The 26639-nt window shown below is 42.5% G+C and overlaps 1 protein-coding gene across 2 annotated transcripts in view; it reads right to left on the bottom strand.

Annotated features, from left to right (window-relative positions):
* The window catches only part of LOC121195890 (A-kinase anchor protein 2), a 77535-nt gene extending 52116 nt beyond the window's left edge, over positions 1-25419 (bottom strand). Inside the window, exons 1-3 of one of the 2 annotated variants that reach the window (XM_041059597.1) lie at positions 25053-25419; positions 6916-6996; positions 1654-1775 (exon numbers count right to left, since the gene is read on the bottom strand). In XM_041059597.1, coding sequence (XP_040915531.1) covers positions 1654-1775; positions 6916-6996; positions 25053-25103 — 254 coding nt within the window. In that variant the 5' untranslated portion in view covers positions 25104-25419. The remainder of the gene's footprint in view (positions 1-1653; positions 1776-6915; positions 6997-25052) is intronic. The other variant, XM_041059598.1, reaches the window with a different exon arrangement.
* Positions 25420-26639: the final 1220 nt, after the last annotated feature.

Here is a 26639-nt window from a genome sequence, read left to right as displayed (position 1 = left end):
TGATGGATGAGGAGGCGGAGCGAGAGTGTGACTGAACCTGTCTAAGAGCTGGATTTTCTGAGCTTTCTCTGCCCGCCATTACTCACATACATGAAATATGAAATAGTAAATCAGCATTGCATGTTGGCTGATTAGTTTTAACTTTATTCCCACCAGTGGAAATCAACAGAAGGGATTGAAAAACAAATCTTCCCCTCCACTTCTGAGATTTGTCCAACAGTTTCTGCTGCTTTAGGCTGTGTACTCACTATTTGTGTTGTCCAAAACACACAGAGGAAAAATCCTTTTTAGAGGCATTTCCTTTTTGCCCCTTTGCTTCTAATTCCCCAGGCATATTAAGAACTTTCAAGGGTAGTCTTGTCCTGTACATGCATACTCTGTAGTGCAAACTCAGCATCTTTCCATAGGCCTGCAAAACATATTCACTGGTTTTTGTTACCTTAATTAATGCCACAAACAAAAACACTATGGATAGGTATTTTAACCAAGTAGCCGCCAGTCCACCAAAGTTCCAATATACACACAGTGATCACACTATTCATCCATTAACTTTGTGCTTTTACGTCATTACTACAATTAGTTTCTTTCTCCGTCAGGACAAATTGAAAAAAAAAAAAAAATCTGGACATGAAGTGCTTGTTCTGTCTCAGAGAGGACAAGGTGCAGCCACCCAGCCCAGTCCTCACACCCTGCCAGTGGAAAACACTCATGGCTGACTGTAGGAAAGCATCACACTGGGAAGACCTGCCTGGCACTTTTATTCATAGCACAGATGATCTCATCGTGCCCCGACTTTATCGGGGAATAAGTGACTATCTGGCAGCAATGCTTGATGGGAATCAGGAAGCTCCTCCCAGAGACACAAACGCAGGAAGTGCACACAGAATCACATCATTCTCTTTTTTCTTCTTTTTCTCAATATCTCACTCTTTTCCTCTAGCAGTTACTCCCTGTTTTCACCTTCATGTCTTATATCTTATAACTTTAAACACACTCACACTGTGCTGTGTGAGTGTGTTTTGTATTGAACGGCATGTAGCCTCATAAAATTAGAGCTCTATACTGGGATTGGCACTTCAGACGTGGCTGATGTAATTTAAGTATACTATTGTTAATGTTCTCAGAGTTTGATTTAGCTATATATCTATTTACTGCATGCGCTCTTTGCAGTTAAAAGTATCCCAGGTCTTGATTTGTGCCGACAAATGCGCTGCATGCTGTGTCTGATTCAGTGGAAAAAACTGGTTGGAGTCACATTATTTTTAAGTATTTCCAATTTGGACCAGGTGGACAGGATGTAAAAATGAGACTGGACATGAGACTGGAAGGAAAGCCAAGTAGAAGATATGATTGGTATTTTAGAACATTGCTCAGTTCAGTCAAAACTGAAGAATAGACAGTGGTGCAAAGACAAGCAGATGTGTGGTAACAAAAACAAGATGTGATAGCTTTTGTTCTTGCTTACTCTGCTGCTCACATCTGTTCACTATCATTCTGATCATACTGGTACTGGAAATGAATTACATCCACAACGAACTGGCACACACTCACCCAGAGAGACGGGAAAAAAAAAAAGATCCAGCGTAAGCAGTGATTCAGAAATGAGCACAAAGACTAAACAAAGTCCAAACTGCATTAGTGAATATACCTTACCTGTGTATCATGTCTTCCAGCCTCTTCCCTTGTTCTTCATCCTGTTCCAACTGTTTCCGCCGTGCCTCCTCTTCCTCCACACCCATTCCCTGGAGGAGCCATCGCTCACGCATGGCTTTGGACTGAGGAGGGAAAACGTACAGAGCAGTTTAAGATGATATGAAGGAATAATTCGACACTGTGGGAGATTTGATAATTCGCTTTCTTGTCGGGACTTAGATGAGAATATTGATACCGCTCTCATGTCTTGACTCTCCTCCAACTGCAACTCAGACTGTTTCGGAGTGGAAAAACATCTACTTCATCAGATTAGTCAGATTGTACTGCAACATTACAACACTCTTCAAATAGCTCTACTTTCTGAGCCAGTTTGTGCCACAGTATTTTTACACATTAATAGCAGCCAGTTGAGTTCTGTTACGGAGACTCATTTCTAAGAGGTTTGTGAGATGACTGCCAAGCACAGCTACAACAAATAAATAAACATGTAAGCCCGCACATGCACATAGTTTCTAGGCCAAGAGTACTACAGTGATTTGTCCACATGATGTAGTTAGTTATTCTGCTACCTACACATTTGCACATAAGAAAAAGATTTTTTCTGGTACTGGACAATATCTTATGCAGAAAAGAAACAAGGCTGTTTTCCGTCATTCCCGAGCATGTTCTTTGAACTTTAACAAACTAATTTTAATGAAATTGCAAAGAATCTGCCTTGTGCTTTCATTTGGGGACACTTCTGCTTTTCTATTAGATTTTCTTTTGGCTACGGTTCATGGCGTGAAAAAGCTTGTATGTGCTCTTTGATGATTTCATGGGTGTGTGATGAGAATAAGAAAAAAAAAAGTGTATCTGCTGTCCAGCTGCTCAACAGAACTAAAGTATATTATGAGCCATCTCTCTCACAATATCTCTTTCCTATTTTAATGGACTGATGTTAGTAAGTCAGACAAACTGTGGCTTTTTGGCTCTGCACGTTGATCTATAACAAAACTAATGAGACTATTCTGTGCATTCTGTTTCTGTCTTTAAACCAGTTCTGTCTGCAGCTTTGTCTCCAAGACACATTTGAACACACGAATGTCCGTCACGTTGGATACAGTCACTTTAGCTCAGTGTTTATGTTAATAAGATGTACAGACTAGATTAGGCCTCACATGAGATCTTGGAACTATTTTTTTGTGTCACGGTACATTACACAAAGACAATGAGGGTGAACATACCAGTTGTGTCATCAGACAGGGGCTGCTGCACTTTGTTTTTAAAGATGAATACCAGAGCCGTGTGTTTATGCCGCTAATGTCTCCGTCTCTGTCTGGGGCTCTGTTTTGTTACCACAGCAGAGTCGAGCGGAAACACTTAGCTCCTTCACCTTTGGCTGTTTACTGTCAAACTGTTGCTTGGCTCTTGGTCGTAGAGCTGACAATTAAGAGTATGAGCGCCTATACGCGCACACACAGACACAAACACACTTACCACACAATGAGCTCTGCAGAAATTATTCCAAAGCATTTTACCACCTGCTGTCAGAATGTGGCAACTGGGCTATTTGTTTGTTTGTTTCTGTGTGTGTGTGTATTCCCACATATTCCCTGTCACCACTTTTCTTTTTTAAAGTTTGAGATTGAAAAATCATTATATCTACACAGATAGGCAGGATTTTAAAAAAAAGAAGAGAACCCTCTGCAACAGTTGCGACTGTATGATCAGAAATATAACTTTCAGATACTACAATTCTGAAGTTGGAGGAGGAGTTGACCTTAAGTTAAAGTCAAGCTGACTTGTTCTGAGTCTGAGGGGCCACCAGCTCGTATGCCATCAGGTTACACTGCTTACATTGACTGTAAGCAGCTACCAAATGAGTTACAGTATATTTAAAACACTGCTGCTGGTGAAATTACAGCCAAGTTTCTGTTTCAAGTTTTCTGCTTATACACAGTGTGATAACATATTTACTGTTTGATCTACCACTGGGCTAAACATTTCGGAAACACTGTGGGTTATTGTACTAAGCATTGAGCCTTGAGGTAACAGTTGGTTAAAGGCCTGATATTGAGTTTAAGGTGGTTAAAGGTGAAGGTAAGTGGAGTTCAGGTTAGGGTTAGAAGTTTGTGGATGGATGGAGTTAAATGTGATGCTCACAAGAAAGCTTTACAAATGCGTGTTGGACACCCATCCATCTCTCTCAGTCTGTTTAATCCTTCCTTCTCTTTTTTCTAAACATAGTTCTCGCCACATGCATGTGTGTTTAATTACTTGTCCGCACAGATGAATGTGCTAGTCAGTTTCTGGCTGACAGGTAGGCGTTCATTCCATCTTAACATCCAGATCTCAGTGCTCCTGGTGCGCAGGCCTGTTAGAGCAGAGTTTCCCTTGGCTGAGCAGGAGAAGCTGACTGTTTTCTTCAATTCCAGAAAAACACTCCAATCCAAACACACATAAACAGATCCCCTAATGAGTACTGCCAGCCACTACTGGTAAGCCAAGAGTGTGTTTCAAGTAAGCATAGCATTTGACGTTCAAATAATAAGTGCTGCGTAAATGGGGATACAAACTGTTGACAGATTGTGGGATGACAAAAAAAAAAAACTTAATGGCTCTCAGGCATCAGTAATTTATGTAGAGCTCTTGAACCTTTCAACCAATGAAAAATTGGTCCCTTGACCTCGAGCACAAGCTCAGAAAAACACATGACCGTTCCTGCCAGGCGGAGACGTGCAAGATATAGTCATCCTATACATTTCTGAGCACTGATACACCATGTGACATCTCTCAAAATACATTCTGTTAAAGCTTCTGCTTTTGACATTATCAGAGACTTCAATTTCTGTTTCCTCATCGTATTTTTAGAACATAGGGATAATTGTAGAACAAAACAAGTGGAAAGGAGGTGATGCCTAAAAAATATCTATTCCAATATCTACATGTGTGTTACTGCTCAGTTAATTCCTGGTTCACAAGCTCACTGTATGAGTTGCACTTTTTACATACGGTACCAGTGATGCATAACTGCTTCACCTCCAAAAGGAATTGTTTAAAAAAAAAAAAATCCTGCTGCCATAAATGCTGCACAGATGCCTGGTGGGTGGAGAAGCGGCTGCGGGTACCCATTACACTACAAACATCTATGGCAGCCAGTTTTAATATTTGCAATAAAAATACATTCCGTTCTCTAATTAGAGCCTTTAAACACACTCACAACGAATGAATCTATTATTAAGTAAGTTTGATTTCTGCACACTGGTGTTTTCCAGCATTTAACACCCACTTATGGAAATATTGACAAAAGAGAAACAGTGATTAAAGCCATGTGCATATTGTACATGTTCGGCCATCAAAGGTATTATGTTCAATGTAGTATGGCTGTTACTAAAGGTTAAGCTGACACACAACGGTTGTATCTGGGTTTGATCTCAGTCTTGAGCCCAGATTTCTACAGTCTGGGCCCAGTTCCAGTCAAAACTGATCTAAGCCTTGCTGGTCAGTTTATTGTAACTGACACAGCACTGTTTGAACCTGAAAAGTTTTTAATTTGCAATTTGAAATATTTTATACTACATATTATATACTATATATGTTATACTTGCTATAACTTGTACCACTCGTGTGTATCTAGAATGTACACCTGCATTTGATCCTGCCGGTATCTGTTTTCTTTTCTGTTCATTTTTGGGTTCGTCTGCATGGAAAGTAATAATTATAACAAATTACATATGACATTAACTGCTGACATTTCAGTCTCAGTCTCCTGCAGTAACTAGACTTTAGACTTTTAGCCTGTGTTGTTTTGTTCAATCAATGCCACATTGCAGAAACCCACAGGAAAGCCAGCAGTAATAATATGTAATGACATGCAGCATTTTCATACACATAAATGCTTGTTTTATTACTCCCTGTCAATGGATGATACTAATTCAGCCAATGTTCCAGTTTTTCTTTGTAATTTTATTTTATGTCTTTATGGATGGATGGATGGACAGATGGATAGCTGGAAGTAGAGAGATGACAGGAAATGAGGGCAGTGCAATGGGGAATAAAATGCAAGAGTGATTGCAGGACCAAGGAAGTTGTGGTTCATGGTCGGGTCCTTGACCGCTAGGCCACTGGGTGTCTAGTAGTTCCCTCCTTGTGTACAGGAAATGATGCAATGTGTGTTACCAGCTTTTTCTCAAGCCACCATTGGCAAACAAAGAAAGTATCTCAAACTCAAAAGTTTGACATCGAAAATTCTCCTGTAGTTATTGTTAAAAAAAAAAAAAAATAGATGGCGCCTGCTTTTTGTATCTAATCTGTGTACTTTCCACACTCCTCAGAGAAAAACTGAAAGATACAATCTGAATTCACCCCTACCCGAACATCTGAGTGTTTTGCTCCATCTGAGAAAATCAAGCCTCTTCTGATCTGCAGAGCCAGTGCGCTGCTCTGTTTAGATTTCTTGCATACAACACCATGCAGGCTTGAAATCCAGATGTAATCGGCATCTGGTCACACAGTCCCATTTAATGGCCATTACCTCTGAGTGCCACACAGCCAGGCAGCATGAAGCAGGCTTTGTAGTCTAATCTCCGGGGACGTAGTGGCCTGAGAGAGGAAATGGAGACTGGAGCCCAGAGATTTGATAAGGACCTCTGTTGCTGCACAATCCAAGCCTCTCAGAATGGAGGCGTTGATCTGAGTCTGGGACCATGTAAACATCACAATGGTTTTAGAGCCAAGTTAACATTACCCAGCATTTGCTGCTGAAGCCTCGTCTCCTCATCCTCATTATATAGTTATAGTTTATTGTCAGTTTTCCTTCTGACAGACCTTCTACGCACCTTCCCTTTAAGAGTCCAGCTAAGAGTGGTTCTGTGTCTGAGCTCAACAGGAAATGGAAAGTCTGTTAAACAGCGTGAGAGAGAGCAGAGAGCAGGCTGGTTCTCAGAGGAAACAACTGTTCAATTACCCTACACAACTTTATTCATCACTGCTTTGCTGACTCCTGAGATCGTCCAGAGAAAATTGCAATTACATATTTTATTTTTGTGATAACACTTTATTGATAAAATTCCCCAGAGTGGTCAGAGTTCAGGGTCAGCTACAGACCACAATCCTCGTCTGGTTTAATGGGGAATTCTTTACCTCACATGGGGAATATTTATTCGTCATGAATATTGATTTATCCTGTTGATCGCAATCTCTTGTTCTCTTCATGTATTTTTTCTTCAGCCAAACCTAATCTTATATTAAGTAAGTACCACACACACATACAAGCAAACTGACCTTGAGATGCTGTAGCTGTAGCACCAGGTCATCGAGCTGGCTTCTTTTGTCTTCGATTTCAGCTTGTCGTTTTCGCTTCTCCTGAGAGACAAAGAAAGAGAACAAGAGATGAAAATGAATTCATCCACTCAGAACAGGTCATTTAAACGCTTAATTTTCGTTGTGGTGGGTTAGTAATGTCAGTAGTTTCATTAGTTTCTTTTTTAAATTTTTTTGATTGGAGAGCAGAGAAGAAAAAATAAAGCAGGAAAAAGGTTGAGCGTGATGATTCAATCATGCAGGCTGCTGTATTGATTTAATGCTTTAATGCTGACATCTGCAAGACAAGATCCCTGTGGGGTGTTTAAGGTTTTCATTCATTCATTCAATTTAAAGTTGAGCAGAGACTGAATGCCTTCTTATGTACAGTAGTATATCAACTAACTCAATTTAAACTGATAAAGTCTTGTTTGGTCTACTGGTTGGGTGATATCACAGGAACAAACTAATGAGGTTACAGCTCTGAAAAATATTAACATCAAGACCTAAAAATTAAAAATATTCTACAGTTAATCTTATTGGTGAGACAGCAAAATCCCCACTACACTGTCCACATATGTACGATTGCACTTCTCATTGTGGAGCGACAGGGAGAAAAATAATACCCGGGTGTACGCAGGAAGGAAGTGAAGTATTAGAGAGGTCAGAGGTCAGGGCTTATTGAGGGTTCAGAGGGGTTAGGGTCTACAGGCTATCGAAAGAGAAGGGATTAGGCCTTGAAGTCTCTAAATGGTGCTGAGGTTGAACTTGAGGTGGGGAGAACAATCCTTAACTTCATGGTGGAGATGAATGAGGCTGACGTTTGGAGGCTGGTGTGGGCGTACAGTGAGTTGGACAATGCGGAGTCACTATCTTTGAATTTACTTTGACTGAAAGGCATGGGAATATACACAAAGCAGATTCCTGGACAACCCTATTTGGAGCTGAAGGGCACCTCTCTCTGTGGGAGGAGAACAAGGATTTCTGGGACATTTCCTGTTTGCTAAATATATAACCATGAGGGAAAACCCCAAAATGCGAGTAAACGTTAGACCACCTCTCAAAGAGAGCAAAACTGAGCGAAGAGTGACACAGAATAGAATAAAGAGAGATGAATGTAGTGTAGCAAAACAGAAAGGAAGGCAGCTGAACTGAATGGCATAGAATAAAAATAGAAAAGAATAGAATAAGGTAGTTGTTAACAGAAAGAGGTGAAAACTGATTCAAAAAACAGGTTTAGGTTGTAGGACTTGTACAGAATCACTATCTACAAAGTGACTGCACTTATTTCTTTTCTGACCCGACTGATCTGCATTTCCTGCACATTTTTGTTTTCACTTTCTACCAGAACGGACTGTCCCCACCAGAAAATTACAGCCTTGGTTGTGTGCAAACCATGGTGAACTGTGTCCCCTTGTAGCAAGAAACAGACACAACTTTTTCTTTTTGGTGCATAGATCTTGTGTTTTTGAGACAGTAAAGAAAAACAATGATTCTTGCAAACAGAACAGAGTAAAACAACTCGACTTCATCAGTCTTGCTGAGAGAAACACATCACAAAGCTGCACACAGGCTGTGCAAACATCTGCACTAAACCGCAGGTCATCTCTCTCTCTCTCTCTCTCTCTCTCTTTCTCTCTCTCTCTCTCTCTCTCTCTCTCTCTCTCTCTCTCTCTCTGTCTCTCTGTCTCACACACACACAGAGACACTGCAGTAACCTACAAAGCAGTAATCCCCATGACTTGTGAAGTACAGTCAGAGAGCCTGGGCAGAAGTATGGTCACCAGATGTCAGAGGGTGTTAAGGACATGTGGTCGAAGAATGGCCGAAAACACACACACACACACACACTCAAACACAAAAGCAAATACACTTAGAGGCGCACATATGTACACACAGATAAGTCGTGTGTTGGAGAATCCTTGACTGTACAGAAACACATCTACACATAGATGCTTCATATCCTCAGATCAAAGAGTGTCTGGTTGCCAGTTGGTTTCTATCACTTTCCAGCAATAAAATGTATAGAATGGACATTCCCATCCACAGCAATGCTTTACTTGAGACACAGTATTGTATAGTAAATATAACAGTTTATGTCAATGGTCTTAAAGGCCCTTTCAGACTGACAATAGCTCTGCAGCAAATAGCACTCCTCCAATAACACAGACTCCTCATTTATTTCATGAGGCAGCATGGTGGATGGGGCCCACCACAGAGGGATGGGGGGAAAAAAGTTTACCTTGGCTCTACTTTTTCTGCATTGCTCTAACCAGTCAAATATTGTAATCCAAACACACATAGACTCCAGGTACGGTAGAGTACCTTGTGTATCTTGTGATTTACTGGAGAAGACAATTGCTGCTGCTATGAAAACTTTCTAGACTTGTACAATCCTGCCTCAGAAAAGAATAAACCACTGTGTGGTGTCTTGTTATTAATTAACCCTCAGCAGTAGCAACAATCTGGCACAAACACATCCACTGCATTGCTGGAGCAGTGCTACTGTATGTGTGAACACAGTCTGTCTCATCCAGAGTCCAACATTAGACCGAACCATTAGATCACTGTGCAGTGCCAAGAGTCTTACTGTGGACTGTTCACCTCCCTGGGGTCACAGAGTTCCTATGAAAGAGTGTTGGATCAGTTCATTTGTTCAACTATCACTTCTCAGTCAAAACATAAATTAAATTCAGTAGCTGGAGGCAGTGTCACTGTGTGTAACCACAGGATTAATAACCTTGTTCGCAACAGAAACTGATCATGTAAAAGATGAAATGAAACCCCATCCTTGTACAGTTGAGCTGACAGGAGAAAGACCCTGCGTCCTGCTCTGTTCACTGTATTTTCCCCTTTGAGAACACGTCCTCCTCCTCAGGAAAAAATGTTGACATTCTTGGTGGCACACTCATGACTTCCCACACTCTGACTCACTTGAGTGTTTGGCCCCACTTGGCTTGCTGCTCGAGCATTTATACAGAAGGCATCACTTTTCCCACTACCTTTGATACCATCGGTCAGTAGTGGGAAAAGTTGGGCACTAATGCAGAAGTCTGTCTTCAATATTTAAAACAGTGGAGCCCCAGTGGAGACTTTTTCTTTGTCACATAGTTGTGGTTTATTTACCCTGGTGGACTGGACTAGTTTAGTCATTCTACACCATTAGGGTCAAACTAGATACAGTATCTAATTACAGTTCCTGTAAACTTAAGTTCACAACACAGTTAACTTTCATTCTTTTTCTGTGGTTTTCATTACCAGTGCAATCTGAATTTAAAAGGCTAAAAGTCAAAGTCTGATGTCAGTACTAACCCTAATCCCTTGAGTCTTTGGGCGGTTTCCTGTAGTGGATTTGGATAATGTTCTCAGCCCTTGAAAATTTTTGAACACCACTCTTGTTAAGAGGACAAACAAACAAACAAAACTAGACTTGAAAACAGGTAAACCAGGGTCCAAGCCTCCCAGATTTCACATGGCTTCATTCTTAACTGGACAGAAAAAAAAAACAAATGAAAAAGAAAACACAGGAGCCTATCCAGACATGACTAATATAAATGTGATCTCAGTTCAGTTTAATTTTATTTAAATAACGGCAAATCATAACATAATTTATCTCAAGGCACTTTACAGTCAAAACCCAGCAGTTCCCACCATGAGCAAACACTTGGAGACAGTGGAGAGGAGGTCTGTGAAACCATGAACGAAACATGGACATAAAGCAGCGATCAGAATTGTTTTATAGCAAGAGAATATCAATAAGGAAAGTTTGACTGAAAGGAAGAGCTTGGTCTAAAAATCTGAGATGTATTTCTCATTTCTGAATTTTTTTATTGAGATTGGAAGTGCAGAGCCACAAATCAGAATTAGTGCATAAAGATGCGCAAACACACACCCACGTATGAGCAGCATCCTGCACTACAGATACACATCAACACACACACACGCCCAGCATGAGGTCACACAGACAGGATTATAATGCGGTAATGCAAATGATGTAACTCTGTTAGATTTAAACTTCTGCTAATGCTGATGAGATTGTGAACAGAAGTGGGCTACGGATCAGACGGGTGACATTCTGCACATGCCGACACACCCAGCAGAGACATCTCACAGTCAAGATCATCTTCCATTCAACGAGCAGCCATACTTGAACGCTTAGAGAACAGAGACCGAAATGGACCTTTGGTTTAAAGGTCATGGGTTTGATTCTGACGTGCTGGAAAGATCTTTGGATAATTGTGTAACACTTGAGCCAATATCCATATTGTGGAGTTTTGGATTATTACTTGCATAACAATCTATTTTCAGATGTTACGCTGAGCTCAGGGACTCTTTGAGGAATATTTCACTATTTTTTGCTCGGTTAAAAATAGTTTGACCTAAAAAAATAATGGGCAGATTAACAGATGATGAAAATAATGATTTATTGCAATGAATGTATGCAGGTGTGTCTTTTTTGTCATCAGTTTTTATTATATATGGTGATGCTGTCTTCAGACAATGCTAATTTGTTAGTCCTTGGGTGAATAGAGGTGCATGAATGCTAACCTGGTAACTCCTTGGCCCGTGGTGGCATCAGTAAATGCAAACTTAACACATTGCTGAAATGCCTTGCATGCCGTTGTCATGCGATAGCAGCAGGTGGTGACTATACTCATCGTGTCCATCTTGAGGAGAGACACAAGTAGGCTTGTCTCTGCTTTTGCATGGAGAGACACGTGGTAAACAAAACATGGTGCGACTTTTAATTCCTACTGACAAGTCAACAAATGTCCAGGATGTGTCTGTCATTAGGCAACTAACGACACTAATTAGTGGTGCATTGCTATGCATGCACACTAGGCACCTCTATAGCAAAGCTATAGAGGTACCTAGTGTGCAATGCAAAGCATGCACACTATTGTTCTACTCTGCTTTTTAGTGGTGCATTGCTATGCATGCACACTAGGCACCTCTATAGCAAAGCTATAGAGGTACCTAGTGTGCAATGCAAAGCATGCACACTATTGTTCTTGCGAATAAACTTCTTACTTCTTCTTCCTTCCCGATTTTCGGTTCGTAACTCGTCCCACACCGTTGAGCGCACATCAACAAATGATACATCAAAACGTGCGGCTCGATCGGACTCGGTGTGCTTGTATTTTGTTCTCCAGAATATTCACGTTTCGCGAAGAAATTCGCAAAAAACTGCGAAAAATTTCCCATAGAGAATGAATGGGAAATTTTCAAAAAAGTCGCAAATTCTCCCCCTTTTTCAAACATCAACTGCTCTGGCATACTTTCACCTAGAAACACCATTCAAACTGTAAAATGTAGACACAAGTCTCGTGTATTCGGGGTGTATTCAACTTTTTCATAAGTTGTGTAGTTTTTGAACTGTGAGCCCTAATTGATCAGCAGTGAATTTGGAAAAAATCAGGCTTTACAATGAGTGTGTATTGCGGAATGTTCCAGGCTAGAGTGGGAGGTTAGAGTGGAGAGGCTTTAAAAAAACTCTCTGAAATTTTTTCTTTACACGACGACTACGGCCACAAATTTTACTCTAGAGCAGTGAAATTCTCCAAAGTTGTAGCCACACTTGTCCTCTCTCTCACAATGTGTTTACTTTTTCTGTAGGATTTACAGTTTTTCTTTGGCGTGCCTTTTAGCGACAAAAGGAGCTCTCAACTGCTCCATTGACTCCAATGTTAATCGAGCAGAGGATTTTTGGAGAAAAGCAGAAAGTCCCCTTTTTTGAAACTTGCTGTAAAATCCACATTTTAGACAGTAGGACCATAAAAAATAGATTCAGGTCTTCCTTAAAGTCTTGTCTCTTTGACGGTGCCGTTTGGTTAGCCATACCATGTTTTGTTTTTCCATGGATAGCAGTTGTTCGGCAGGCCCGATTCGTCCGAAAATGAGCTCGTCAGAGCACCTGTGAGCTGCCTCAGCGGCGGGAAAGCTCATCCCCATGGCAACCATGACTGCAAGAGCTGTGGCTCTCTCTCTCCCTGTAACAACTCTATGTCTCTCTGTCTTTGTAATTAAAACTATAGCAGAACTATAGAGGTCAAAAGGGGGCTGTGCTACGCACAGCCCCCTTTTGACACAGACACACACAGACAGACTGACACACACAAAGTCAATATTGTGCGGTGCGCCAGCACCGCACAATATTGACAGAGGCACACAAACACACACACACAGACTCACACACACACACACAATAGTCAATACTGGGTTGTGCGAAGCACAACCCAATATTGACCCAATATTGACACAAACCCAGTATTGACACAGACCCATTCAGGCACACACAGACAAACACAGACAGACTGACACACACACACACAGTCAATATTGACAGAGGCACACAAACACAGACACACAGACACACAATAGTCAATACTGGGTTGTGCGAAGCACAACCCAGTATTGACACAGACCCACTCAGGCACACACAGACAAACACACACACACACACACCCACAGTCAATATTGTGCGGTGCGGCAGCACCGCACAATATTGACAGAGGCACTCAAACACAAACACAAACACAAACACACACACACACACACACAGACTCACACACAGACTCATACACACACAGACCCACTCAGGCACACACAGACACACACAAACACAGACACACACATAGACAGACTGAGACACACAAAGCTAATATTGTGCGGTGCGCCAGCACCGCACAATATTGACAGAGGCACTCAAACACAGACACACGCACAGACTCATACACACACACACACACACACACACACAATAGTCAATACTGGGTTGTGCGAAGCACAACCCAGTATTGACACAGACCCACTCAGGCACACACAGACAAACACAAACACAGACACACACAGACAGACAGACACACACACACGCACACACACAGACACACACACACACAATAGTGTCAATACTGGGTTTTGCGAAGCACACAACATTACTAGCAGTGCAATGCACCACTCTCGCGATTTCCCAAAGGGAAATTGTCTAGTTAGTGGTGCATTGCTATGCATGCACACTAGGCACCTCTATAGCAAAGCTATAGAGGTACCTAGTGTGCAATGCAAAGCAATGCACACTACTGTTATTCTCTGCTTTTTTCTTCTTCTTCTTCCTTCCCGATTTTCGGTTCGTAACTCGTCCCACACCGTTGAGCGCACATCAACAAATGATACATCAAAACGTGCGGCTCGATCGGACTCGGTGTGCTTGTATTTTGTTCTCCAGAATATTCACGTTTCGCGAAGAAATTCGCGAAAAACCGGCCGAAATTTTCCCATAGAGAATGGCTGGGAAATTTTCAAAAAAGTCGCAAATTCTCCCCTTTTTCAAACAGTATCTCCTCTGGCATACTTTCACCTAGAAACACCATTCAAACTGTAAAATGTAGACACAAGTCTCGTGTATTCGGGGTGTATTCAACTTTTTCAAAAGTTGTGTAGTTTTTGAACTGTGAGCTCCAACTGATCATGAGTGATTTTGAAAAAATTCAGGGTTTTCAATGAGTGTGTATTGCGGAATGTTCCAGGCTAGAGTGGGAGGTTAGAGTGGAGAGGCTTTAAAAAAACTCTCTGAAATTTTTTCTTTACACGACGACTACGGCCACAAATTTTACTCTAGAGCAGTGAAATTCTCCAGAGTTGTAGCCACACTTGTCCTCTCTCTCACAATGTGTTTACTTTTTCTGTAGGATTTACGGTTTCTCTTTGGCGTGCCTTTTAGCGACAAGAGGAGGTCTCAACTGCTCCATTGACTCCAATGTTAATCGAGCAGAGGATTTTTGGAGAAAAGCAGAAAGTCCCCTTTTTTGAAACTTGCTGTAAAATCCACATTTTAGACAGTAGGACCATAAAAAATAGATTCAGGTCTTCCTTAAAGTCTTGTCTCTTTGACAGTGCCGTTTGTTTAGCGATACCACGTTTTGTTTTTCCATGGATAGCAGTTGTTCGGCAGGCCCGATTCGGCCGAAAATGAGCTCGTCAGAGCACCTGTGAGCTGCCTCAGCGGCGGGAAAGCTCATCCCCATGGCAACCGTGACTGCAAGAGCTGTGGCTCTCTCTCTCCCTGTAACAACTCTATGTCTCTCTGTCTTTGTAATTATATAAACTATAAACTATAGCAGAACTATAGGAGACAAAGACACAGACACACACACACATACACACAGTCAATATTGTGCGGTGCGCCAGCACCGCACAATATTGACAGAGGCACACACACACAGACTCACACACACACACAATAGTCAATACTGGGTTGTGCGAAGCACAACCCAGTATTGACACAGACCCACTCAGGCACACACAGACACAGACACACACAAACACAGACACACACATAGATAGACTGACACACACAAAGTAAATGTTGTGCGGTGCGCCAGCACCGCACAATATTGACAGAGGCACACAGGACAGAGGCACTCTAACACAGACACACGCACAGACTCATACACACACACACACACACACAATAGTCAATACTGGGTTGTGCGAAGCACAACCCAGTATTGACACAGACCCACTCAGGCACACACAGACAAACACAAACACAGACACACACAGACAGACAGACACACACACACGCACACACACATTCAGACACACACACACACAATAGTGTCAATACTGGGTTTTGCGAAGCACACAACATTACTAGCAGTGCAATGCACCACTCTCGCGATTTCCCAAAGGGAAATTGTCTAGTTAGTGGTGCATTGCTATGCATGCACACTAGGCACCTCTATAGCAAAGCTATAGAGGTACCTAGTGTGCAATGCAAAGCAATGCACACTACTGTTCTTCCCGTTTTTCTTCTTCTTCTTCCGTGTCGACTTTCGGTTCGTAACTCGTCCCACACCGTTGAACGCACATCAACAAATGATACATCAAAACGTGCGGCTCGATCGGACTCGGTGTGCTTGTATTTTGTTCTCCAGAATATTCACGTTTCGCGAAGAAATTTGCGAAAAACCGGCCGAAATTTTCCCATAGAGAATGGCTGGGAAATTTTCAAAAAAGTCGCAAATTCTCCCCTTTTTCAAACAGTATCTCCTCTGGCATACTTTCACCTAGAAACACCATTCAAACTGTAAAATGTAGACACAAGTCTCGTGTATTCGGGGTGTATTCAACTTTTTCAAAAGTTGTGTAGTTTTTGAACTGTGAGCTCCAACTGATCATGAGTGATTTTGAAAAAATTCAGGCTTTTCAATGATTGTGTATTGCGGAATGTTCCAGGCTAGAGTGGGAGGTTAGAGTGGAGAGGCTTTAAAAAAACTCTCTGAAATTTTTTCTTTACACGACGACTACGGCCACAAATTTTACTCTAGAGCAGTGAAATTCTCCAGAGTTGTAGCCACACTTGTCCTCTCTCTCACAATGTGTTCATTTTTTCTGTAGGATTTACGGTTTCTCTTTGGCGTGCCTTTTAGCGACAAGAGGAGCTCTCAACTGCTCCATTGACTCCAATGTTAATCGAGCAGAGGATTTTTGGAGAAAAGCAGAAAATCCCCTTTTTTGAAACTTGCTGTAAAATCCACATTTTAGACAGTAGGACCATAAAAAATAGATTCAGGTCTTCCTTAAAGTCTTGTCTCTTTGACGGTGCCGTTTGTTTAGCGATACCATGTTTTGTTTTTCCATGGATAGCAGTTGTTCGGCAGGCCCGATTCGGCCGAAAATGAGCTCGTCAGAGCACCTGTGAGCTGCCTCAGCGGCGGGAAAGCTCATCCCCATGGCAACCGTGACTGCAAGAGCTGTGGCTCTCTCTCTCCCTGTAACAACTCTATGTCTCTCTGTCTTTGTAATTAGAACTATAGCAGAACTATAGGAGTCAAAAGGGGGCTGTGCGTAGCACAGCCCCCTTTTGACGAAGACACAGACACACACACACATACACACAGTCAATATTGTGCGGTGCGCCAGCACCGCACAATATTGACAGAGGCACACAAACACACACACACACACACACACACACACACACAGACTCACACACACACACAATAGTCAATACTGGGTTGTGCGAAGCACAACCCAGTATTGACACAGACCCACTCAGGCACACACAGACACAGACACACACAAACACAGACACACACATAGATAGACTGACACACACAAAGTCAATATTGTGCGGTGCGCCAGCACCGCACAATATTGACAGAGGCACACAGGACAGAGGCACTCAAACACAGACACCCGCACAGACTCATACACACACACACAATAGTCAATATTGTCAGTATTGACACAGATCCACTCAGGCACACACAGACAAACACAAACACAGACACACACAGACAGACTGACACACATACACACACACACACACACAGTCAATATTGTGCAGTGCAGAAGCACCGCACAATATTGACAGAGGCACACAAACACATTCAGACACACACACACAATAGTGTCAATACTGGGTTTTGCGAAGCACACAACATTACTAGCAGTGCAATGCACCACTCTCGCGATTTCCCAAAGGGAAATTGTCTAGTTTCTTCTTCCTTCTTCTTCTTCCGTATCGATTTTCGGTTCGTAACTCGTCCCACACCGTTGAGCGCACCCTGACAAATGATACATCAAAACGTGCGGCTCGATCGGACTCGGTGTGCTTGTATTTTGTTCTCCAGAATATTCACGTTTCGCGAAGAAATTCGCGAAAAACCGGCCGAAATTTTCCCATAGAGAATGGCTGGGAAAAGTTCAAAAAAGTCGCAAATTATCAATGAATTCTCCCCCTTTTTCAAACATCTACTGCTCTGGCATACTTTCACCTAGAAACACCATTCAAAGTGTAAAATGTAGACACAAGTCTCGTGTATTCGGGGTGTATTCAACTTTTTCATAAGTTGTGTAGTTTTTAAACTGTGAGCTCCAACTGATCATGAGTGATTTTGAAAAAATTCAGGGTTTTCAATGAGTGTGTATTGCGGAATGTTCCAGGCTAGAGTGGGAGGTTAGAGTGGAGAGGCTTTAAAAAAACTCTCTGAAATTTTTTCTTTACACGATGACTACGGCCACAAATTTTACTCTAGAGCAGTGAAATTCTCCAAAGTTGTAGCCACACTTGTCCTCTCTTTCACAATGTGTTCATTTTTTCTGTAGGATTTACGGTTTTTCTTTGGCGTGCCTTTTAGCGACAAGAGGAGCTCTCAACTGCTCCATTGACTCCAATGTTAATCGAGCAGAGGATTTTTGGAGAAAAGCAGAAAATCCCCTTTTTTGAAACTTGCTGTAAAATCCACATTTTAGACAGTAGGACCATAAAAAATAGATTCAGGTCTTCCTTAAAGTCTTCTCTCTTTGACGGTGCCGTTTGTTTAGCGATACCATGTTTTGTTTTTCCATGGATAGCAGTTGTTCGGCAGGCCCGATTCGGCCGAAAATGAGCTCGTCAGAGCACCTGTGAGCTGCCTCAGCGGCGGGAAAGCTCATCCCCATGGCAACCGTGACTGCAAGAGCTGTGGCTCTCTCTCTCCCTGTAACAACTCTAAGTCTCTCTGTCTTTGTAATTAAAACTATAGCAGAACTATAGGGGTCAAAAGGGGGCTGTGCGTAGCACAGCCCCCTTTTGACACAGACACACACATAAACAGACTGACACACACAAAGTCAATATTGTGCGGTGCGCCAGCACCGCACAATATTGACAGAGGCACACAAACACACACACACACACAGACTCACACACAGACTCATACACACACACACACACACACACACACACACAATAGTCAATACTGGGTTGTGCGAAGCACAACCCAGTATTGACACAGACCCACTCAGGCACACACAGACACACACATAGACAGACTGACACACACAAAGCCAATATTGTGCGGTGCGCCAGCACCGCACAATATTGACAGAGGCACACAGGACAGAGGCACTCAAACACAGACACACGCACAGACTCATACACACACACAAACACACACACACACACACAATAGTCAATACTGGGTTTTACAATACAATACAATATTGACAGAGGCACACAAACACACACACACACACACAGTCAATATTTACAGAGGCACACAGACACACATAATAGTTGTGCGAAGCACAACCCAGTATTGACACAGACCCACTCAGGCACACACAGACAAACACACACACACACACACCCACAGTCAATATTGTGCGGTGCGGCAGCACCGCACAATATTGACTCACACACAGACTCATACACAGACTCATACACACAGTAGTCAATACTGGGTTGCGCGAAGCACAACCCAGTATTGACACAGACCCACTCAGGCACACACAGACACACACAAACACAGACACACACATAGACAGACTGACACACACAAAGCCAATATTGTGCGGTGCACCAGCACCGCACAATATTGACAGAGGCACACAAACACAAACACAAACACACACACACACACAGACTCACACACAGACTCATACACACACACACACACACAATAGTCAATACTGGGTTGTGCGAAGCACAACCCAGTATTGACACAGACCCACTCAGGCACACACAGACACACACAAACACAGACACACACATAGACAGACACACACATAGACAGACTGACACACACAAAGCCAATATTGTGCGGTGCGCCAGCACAGACAGTCACACACACACGCACACACACATTCAGACACACACACACACAATAGTGTCAATACTGGGTTTTGCGAAGCACACAACATTACTAGCAGTGCAATGCACCACTCTCGCGATTTCCCAAAGGGAAATTGTCTAGTATTCAGTTGCTGTAGCTGCTAAAATTACCTTTGCTGCATGTCTGTCTCTCGGTCCTCTTCAGTATTTTCTCTGTCCTGTCACTCTGCATTGTTTACTATCAATTAAGCTCAAATGTCATGAAAATAATTTTAAAACCAGCAGTGCCCACTAGAGCCAAATTCCAACCTCTCCTGTCCCAAGTCTCTGTTAACCTCAAGCCCACTTACACACAGAAGCATGTACGCACAGACACATAGACACACAGACACAGACACATACAAACTCCAGAATGTCCAGTAGGTCCAAGACAGCTGCTGCTAATTTTAGACGGCATGTAATGCCTGGCGTGCACTGGACCCCCTGCTACCCAACAAACCACACACCCCCTTCCCCCTCAAAATTACTTTGCCCCAAGCATGCTCCCCACCCCCATAAACTGCCAAAGTCCATAAACTAAGCCTCACTGAGCCACCTATCCACTCCCGCCTCTCCAGGATCCAATCTGATCTGTTGGTAGTTGGCAACACCCACCCTGGCAAAACCTAAGACAGTTATCCAGAAAACCTATAGAGTGGGCAATCAGATCATAACATACACTGAAACCGATGCAGTGATCCAGTGACTTGCCATAAGCCAGCAGCTGTGTCTCTGTGCTGTCTGTACAGCCAGTATTTCCAATTTAATGGAACAAGTGGGGGGAATCTGACAACTAATTTTGTCTTTTTTGTTTACTAAACATCTGTTCTATAGGCGAGAAAGAGCTGATTTAGCCGCACTTACATAGGGCTGGAAAGTTGTGTTAAGTCTCTCCTCAGATGGAGCATGTGAAAGCCATGTGTTCGTCAGATGTGTCTGATTGTGAGTAAATAAGTGACACAGGAACAAACAATCGAATGCATTATTTTAAGCTGTACTTGTTGCTCTTCAACACAAAGTTTGCAGCAGTTTACACTAACTCTTTTTCAGGACATTCAAAATGTGTAAATTGTTTAGGATTAGAATAATGTGAGCCCCATGATTTGGATGTGATGCTGTGAGCACAGTGGAAAAAAATCACTGAAAGTAACAGGAAAAGGTGCAAGTGTGTTAAAATGTAATCACAGGCCAAAGTTATTATTAGTAACCCCACAGCTGGGAGAAAACACTTGACTGCATTTTGACAACCTTAATTAATATTTTCCATATTGTTTTCAAGGGTTCAGTGCTGCCAATGTGTCAGTCGATAAGCAAGAAAACTTCACAAGCTGAAACTGCACATGCCTGCAGGCAGCCCAGCCCCCCACTCTATTTACCTCTGTTAACGCAGCCCATTACCCCGGCCCTCTCACTGCATGCCACAGCCACAAATCTCAGCAGATGCCAAGGCCTAGCTATAGCATCCCCCTAACCTTCACCCTGCCCCAGTCACTCTCCTCTGTTAGACCACATCCAGAAGACTGCCCAGCTTCCAGGATGACCCTGACTTACACAGATTACTTTACAGAGCTCATCCAAAGATCTCAATCTGATGTTGAATCCAGGAGGTAAAGTAATTCATAACTGCACATTAGTCTTGCAGAATTGTTAATAATGTTCACAAGACAGCAAGAGAAACAACAGAGACACAGAGATTTAGATTTTGAGCTGAAGGTGATCTTTTTAAAATAAAATATCTAAGATTCTGATCCCCGACTGTCTCCGCCAGCAGCCATCAGTTCTTCTCTGTTGTTCCCACAAACACACACAGCATCATCATCATCATCTCAATCCTCACGCACCACTTCCTAATTCCCCTCAGACTTGGCCCCAGACAATCTGTGGCCTTGTGTGTGTTTGAATATGTGTGTGAGTGTGTTGGGGGGGGGGGGCAACTTAGAGTCCAAAGGGCTGAGGTCATCTGTGTAAACATATCACATAGACTACAGAGAAGTACGAGTACATGCAAAGACACACACACACGCACACACACACGTTTGTATATGTATTCTGCCATGCCGCTTGCGGTTGACAGGCCACACAGGCAACAGCTAATTAGAAAGATGGAGCACTAACCATTCATTGGCTGATCTTAAAACCACATGCAGGGCTTTGGCGAACACGCACGCATTTACAAAAACACTCGGACACGAACACACATGCACCCACACCCACGTAAACATGAACACACACGTAATCGTTTTTTTTTTTTGGGGGGGGGGGGGGGGGGGGGGGGGGCAGGGGCCCTCACCAGGCTGCACTCCATCCAACTGCTGTAATTACATGTTGATAATATACCAATTACAGGTCTGGTTTTAACAACATGACATCACAACTCTTCTCTAATCTGACCAATTAGTTACCATGGAAACCTGCACCGCTGGCAGCCGAAGGGCCGTAATCACTATCAGACTGTGGGAATCTTTGTCTGTTTTTCTGTGTGGCAGACAAATGAGCAAATTAACTAATCAACTCTTCAGATCAAACACTGGCAGAGGTCCTGCTCTTTTTTTGTTCCGAATGATTGATGCACTGCGTGTGATGCAGGCAGCAAATCCATCAGGGATACATTTATTTTTCCAATTTGCATGGCACCAACTCCGAAGAAGCTCAAAAGAGAACCATCTTAGCCAATTAAAATTTTAATTACCTTGTATATTAGAACTTCCCCCACTAAAAAGTAATATAGATGATAACTGGCTGTTTAGAGTCACATTTATGTAAACTGTTCACAAAGAGTTTAGTTTTGTAGGTAATAAGAAATGAATTAAAATCGTGACTTGCCCTCAAGCTTGAAGATAATCAGATTTAACGTTTAACATAGTCACAATTGAAATTTTATAATGTGTTTTGGAAAATTGTAAATTAGACTTGTCTTATGTCCGGAGTCAAATTCTGTAATATCTTACTACACTGTCTCACTCCAGCTGCTGTGATTGAGCACGTAGGTATGTCTTCCTTTCTCCCTAGCTAAAAAAAAAAAAAAAGAGGGGGGGGTCGGGGCTGGTGAATCACAGCCATTAGTGCCATGCTTTATTCATGAGCCACACAGCACATAGACCTGTCTCTGTGGTAAATGAACATTATAATGACAGCTGTCTGCTCCCTGACAGTATTTTTTTTTTTTTAGATCTATCTCAACAGATAAGGCACTGCAAAAAACCCCAAAACCTTAGATTCACATTACAGCACATGTTAATCAAAGTCAGCCTCAGGTTGAGGAACTGTGTGTTCAGGCGGCTCAGATCAAGAAAAGACTGGTCAGACGCTTGGCTTGGACTTTAGAGGAAGCTTCCAATTTGGCTTGAGATCTGTTAAAGTATTGATGAAGACAGACACTGGTGATGACAATGAAATCTCAGAGTATCAATTATTGATAAAATCATTAGCATGTCAGCTGCAGACCGGAGACAGAGAGTCAGTGTGTGTGTATATGCACTGTGCACCTCTCTACTGGGGTTCAGTCGTGCTCATTTAAAAAGCCAGAAAGTCAATTATCAGCTCCATCCTTGCTGAAGACAGAAAAGTTTTAAAGTTTTTGTTTTCAGAATTTTTGGTTTTGCTGAAACCTCTACTAGGTTAGAAAACGTCTCCATTTGATTGACAGTGAGAGGAGGTTGCTATAAAATCCTCCCCCTTCCTTCTGAGATGCTCTAGGAAACATTGTCCAGCATCCGTATTTACACTCGACCTGCATTGCTTGGCTGTGTCTGTGGTTTACAGGGTGCTTCGCTGCATTAGAGTGTTGTTAGTAATATTAGTGTAATAGTAACCCTTCTCTATTTAAGTGCCTGGTAGGGCTTGAAAGCTATTAGTGCTGTTATTGTCTTTGATATATTGTACACACACTCAGCTGCAACAAGACAGATGCTCATTTGGAGGAGATGAAGAGGCTCAAATGATGTATTTAAAGCCTGATCTTTGTTTTGCTCTTGATACTTATAGTAGGATCTCTAATAGTACTTCAGGATAGAGATAGACTACATAGAGCATTTGTTGTAGTGTTGAGGTAAAGTTGACTACTGCTGCCAACAGGATATTCTGCAGCATTTGCAGGATGAAGCCACAATTTTTCTTGGCCACAAACCAAAAGTCATTTACATGATAACACAATCAGTGATTTTTTTTTTTTTTTTCAGATTAACATGCAACAATGATGCAAGAAACAGAAACGCTTGTTCCTCTCTGCTCATGTCGTGAGAACTTTCCACTCTCCTTCTTTACTTAAGTGCCTGGCTGGTTTAAGTTCATGCAGCCTGGTATGGCTGCCATGTTTCAACGTGGCCAAAATAGTTTCTCCATCTGCTGCTGCTGTTCCCCCTACTTGTGCGTATGAATGTGTGTGCGTGTTCCTGTGCCTCCGTGTGTGCGTCTTGAGTGTGTGTGGTATGCTGTGGTTCCTCGCTGGCGCCAAATTTAGTCCCAGGCAGTGAACCCTGGTCTCACTGTTGCTCTGACAGTCCTATCAGCACCGAGCCAAACACTTCAGCAGATGCCTCCCTGATCATGAAACAGAACGGCGAGTATCGACACACCAACGATCACTTCTCAGCTGAGATCTTTTGTCTTTGGAAAGCAAGTACACCTAAAAACCTTAGACATCTAGCCAAAAAGAAAAAGAAAAAAAACAACTGATTTTCCACCAACTTTCCTCAAAGTTGGTTTCCCCTGAGAAAAAAAAAAAAAAAAAAAAGACATGGAAGAAGATGAAAGCTGACACGAACAGCAAGACAAATACAGCAGCGGTGAAAGACAGAAGGGCAGTGAGGGAGTAAAGCACATCACAAGTTCTGTTTATTTTAGCTTTCATTACTGTGGTCATTTAGTCTCCCACCACAGAAGCTGAAACACATTACTTGTAGCTAACCTGGTAAGCATAGGAATACACACTGGACACTGAATGTCAGTTGTGGTAATGATGGTTCAGCTTCTGTTTAATTCACATGTTAAAAAGTTGTTTGGGTTAAGAACAATCACAAAACACCATGTCAGACCACTGCTCGTTCACATTTAAGTTTCAGCCCAGGAGTCACCGTGACACTGATCACCTCTGCTGGTGTGTTTTACGTCATTACAACCCATTTGTCAGACAAGCATGAACTTTGGTTTGGAGCAAGGAGACAAAAAACAGATGCAGATAGTTTTTTCCTGCCCTCTACGCGTGTTTGAATTGACGTGAATGGAACATGAATGAATAATGTGACTTAGGCAAGAGAGAGAATGAAAGACTGACACAGTAACGGGAACTCTGAGGTGCCAGATATTGTGCTGCAAATGACAGAGAGAGATGAAGTCAAGGTGAGACAGGGTGGCCATGAAAGCCCTTGTGTTTAAAGCCGCTCAAGGACGAACAGACGGCAAAACAAACAGAGAGAAGGTCAAAGAAACGTAAAGAGGTGAGCAGATCCAAAGCAGACAGTTAGAGCACACTTTGACTTACCGCCAAGGCCTGCAGCCTCTCTTTGTGGAGCTGAGCCTCCTCACACGACATCCTGAGGGGGGGAAGCAGGGGAGAGGGGGGTGAAAGGAGAACGAGAGGTGAGATCTGGGAAGACAGAGAGCCGGAGTCCCTCAGTGAGAGATAGAGAAAGGGAGGAAAGTACAGGAGAGAGGGAAGAGAAGGAGAAGAGAAAGAGGAGGAGGAGTATCCAGATGAGGTTCTTCCTCAGCAATAATCCAACCAGAGAGAGGAGACAGTGGGAGAAGGAGCTCGCGCAAAGATCTCTCATTCACTGGCCATGTGCCTCACACTCAGCCCGCTGCTCGCATTTTCTCTCTCTCTCTCTCTCTATCACCCACTCTTTCGTTTGTGCTCCCTGTCTCTCCTCCCATTTGTCCCCTCCTTCTCTCCCTCCCTCTCTTTTTTAGGCATGAGCCATGTGTGATTAAACAGCTGGGAGGAGCAGCTGAGAGAGAGAGAGAGGGGAGGAAGAGAGGAGCAATGGCATGAAGGTGTGTGGGGGGGGGGGGGGGGGGGGGGGGTGAGAGAGAGAGAAAAGGAATGAGGGACAGAAAGAGGAAGAGCAAAATAAAATTGCAGAAGTAAGGAAAAAGGGAAGCAGATGAGTAATTTGTCATGTTTGAAAGCTGGGTTTTCCTGAGAAGAGATGAGACAATGGGAAATTTAACATCAACAGTCTGGAGACAAAATTCTTCTTCTTCGTCTTTTGTCCAATAACTTTACTTTTTCTTCTTCTTCACTTTTTCATCCTATTTATTACAGAGACAAATAAGTAGATTATAAAACACAATTACTGAACTTATAAACATTGATTGCACACTTCTGAGTCTGAAATTGCAGTCTCCTAAAATAAGTGTTTAAATGGAAGGTAATTTCAGAAAAGCGGAATACTTGCATGAGCTTTGGATTCAAATGATGTAAAAATTACATTCCTCAACCGCAAGTTATCTTGAGATAGTTAAAATGACAGTTTTACACCTGAAGAAGAAACCTTGTTCTGGGACTTAATTGTGGGTTTGTATGTATGTCGATCAGAATTCACTGGCCTCGTTTCCCAGCATCCTCACCTTCACCCATACATAATGGGTATGCAAAATGATACACAAAACCTGCACAGAGTGTGTTACAAGCATTCAAAGACACTGCGGTCTTTTAATAAAATACTATGAGACCACAGGCGGAGATGCTGCCCACACACAAACAATCCCACAGCTGAGTCTTCAGGTTCTATTTCTGGTCACTCTGGTCATACATTTATTCCAGCGTCTTTCAAAATGACATCAACAGAAGAGGGGAAAAAAAGGAAAAGAAAAAGAGGAAGATAATCGTGTCACTCCTTGAATTGATGTATGCAAATGAACATCAGAAAGCACCACTCAAAAAGGCAGGACACAGCATCATACACACACTTACACAAACACACTTTGACAAAGTTGAGTTTGAGTAAATGGGTCACTGTTACCTGTGTCCCAATTTTCTTTTCTCCCTGATTTAACTCTCTAGGTTCACCTGAGTTTCATGTATTCTTCTCTCTCCTCTCTAACGTCCTTTTTCTTTCTTTCTTTC

Source organism: Toxotes jaculatrix, chromosome 16 (assembly GCF_017976425.1).
Source record: "Toxotes jaculatrix isolate fToxJac2 chromosome 16, fToxJac2.pri, whole genome shotgun sequence".
NCBI lineage: Eukaryota > Metazoa > Chordata > Actinopteri > Toxotidae > Toxotes > Toxotes jaculatrix.
Note: the sequence above shows the minus strand (reverse complement) of the source record. Positions and strands in the feature narration are given on the sequence as shown.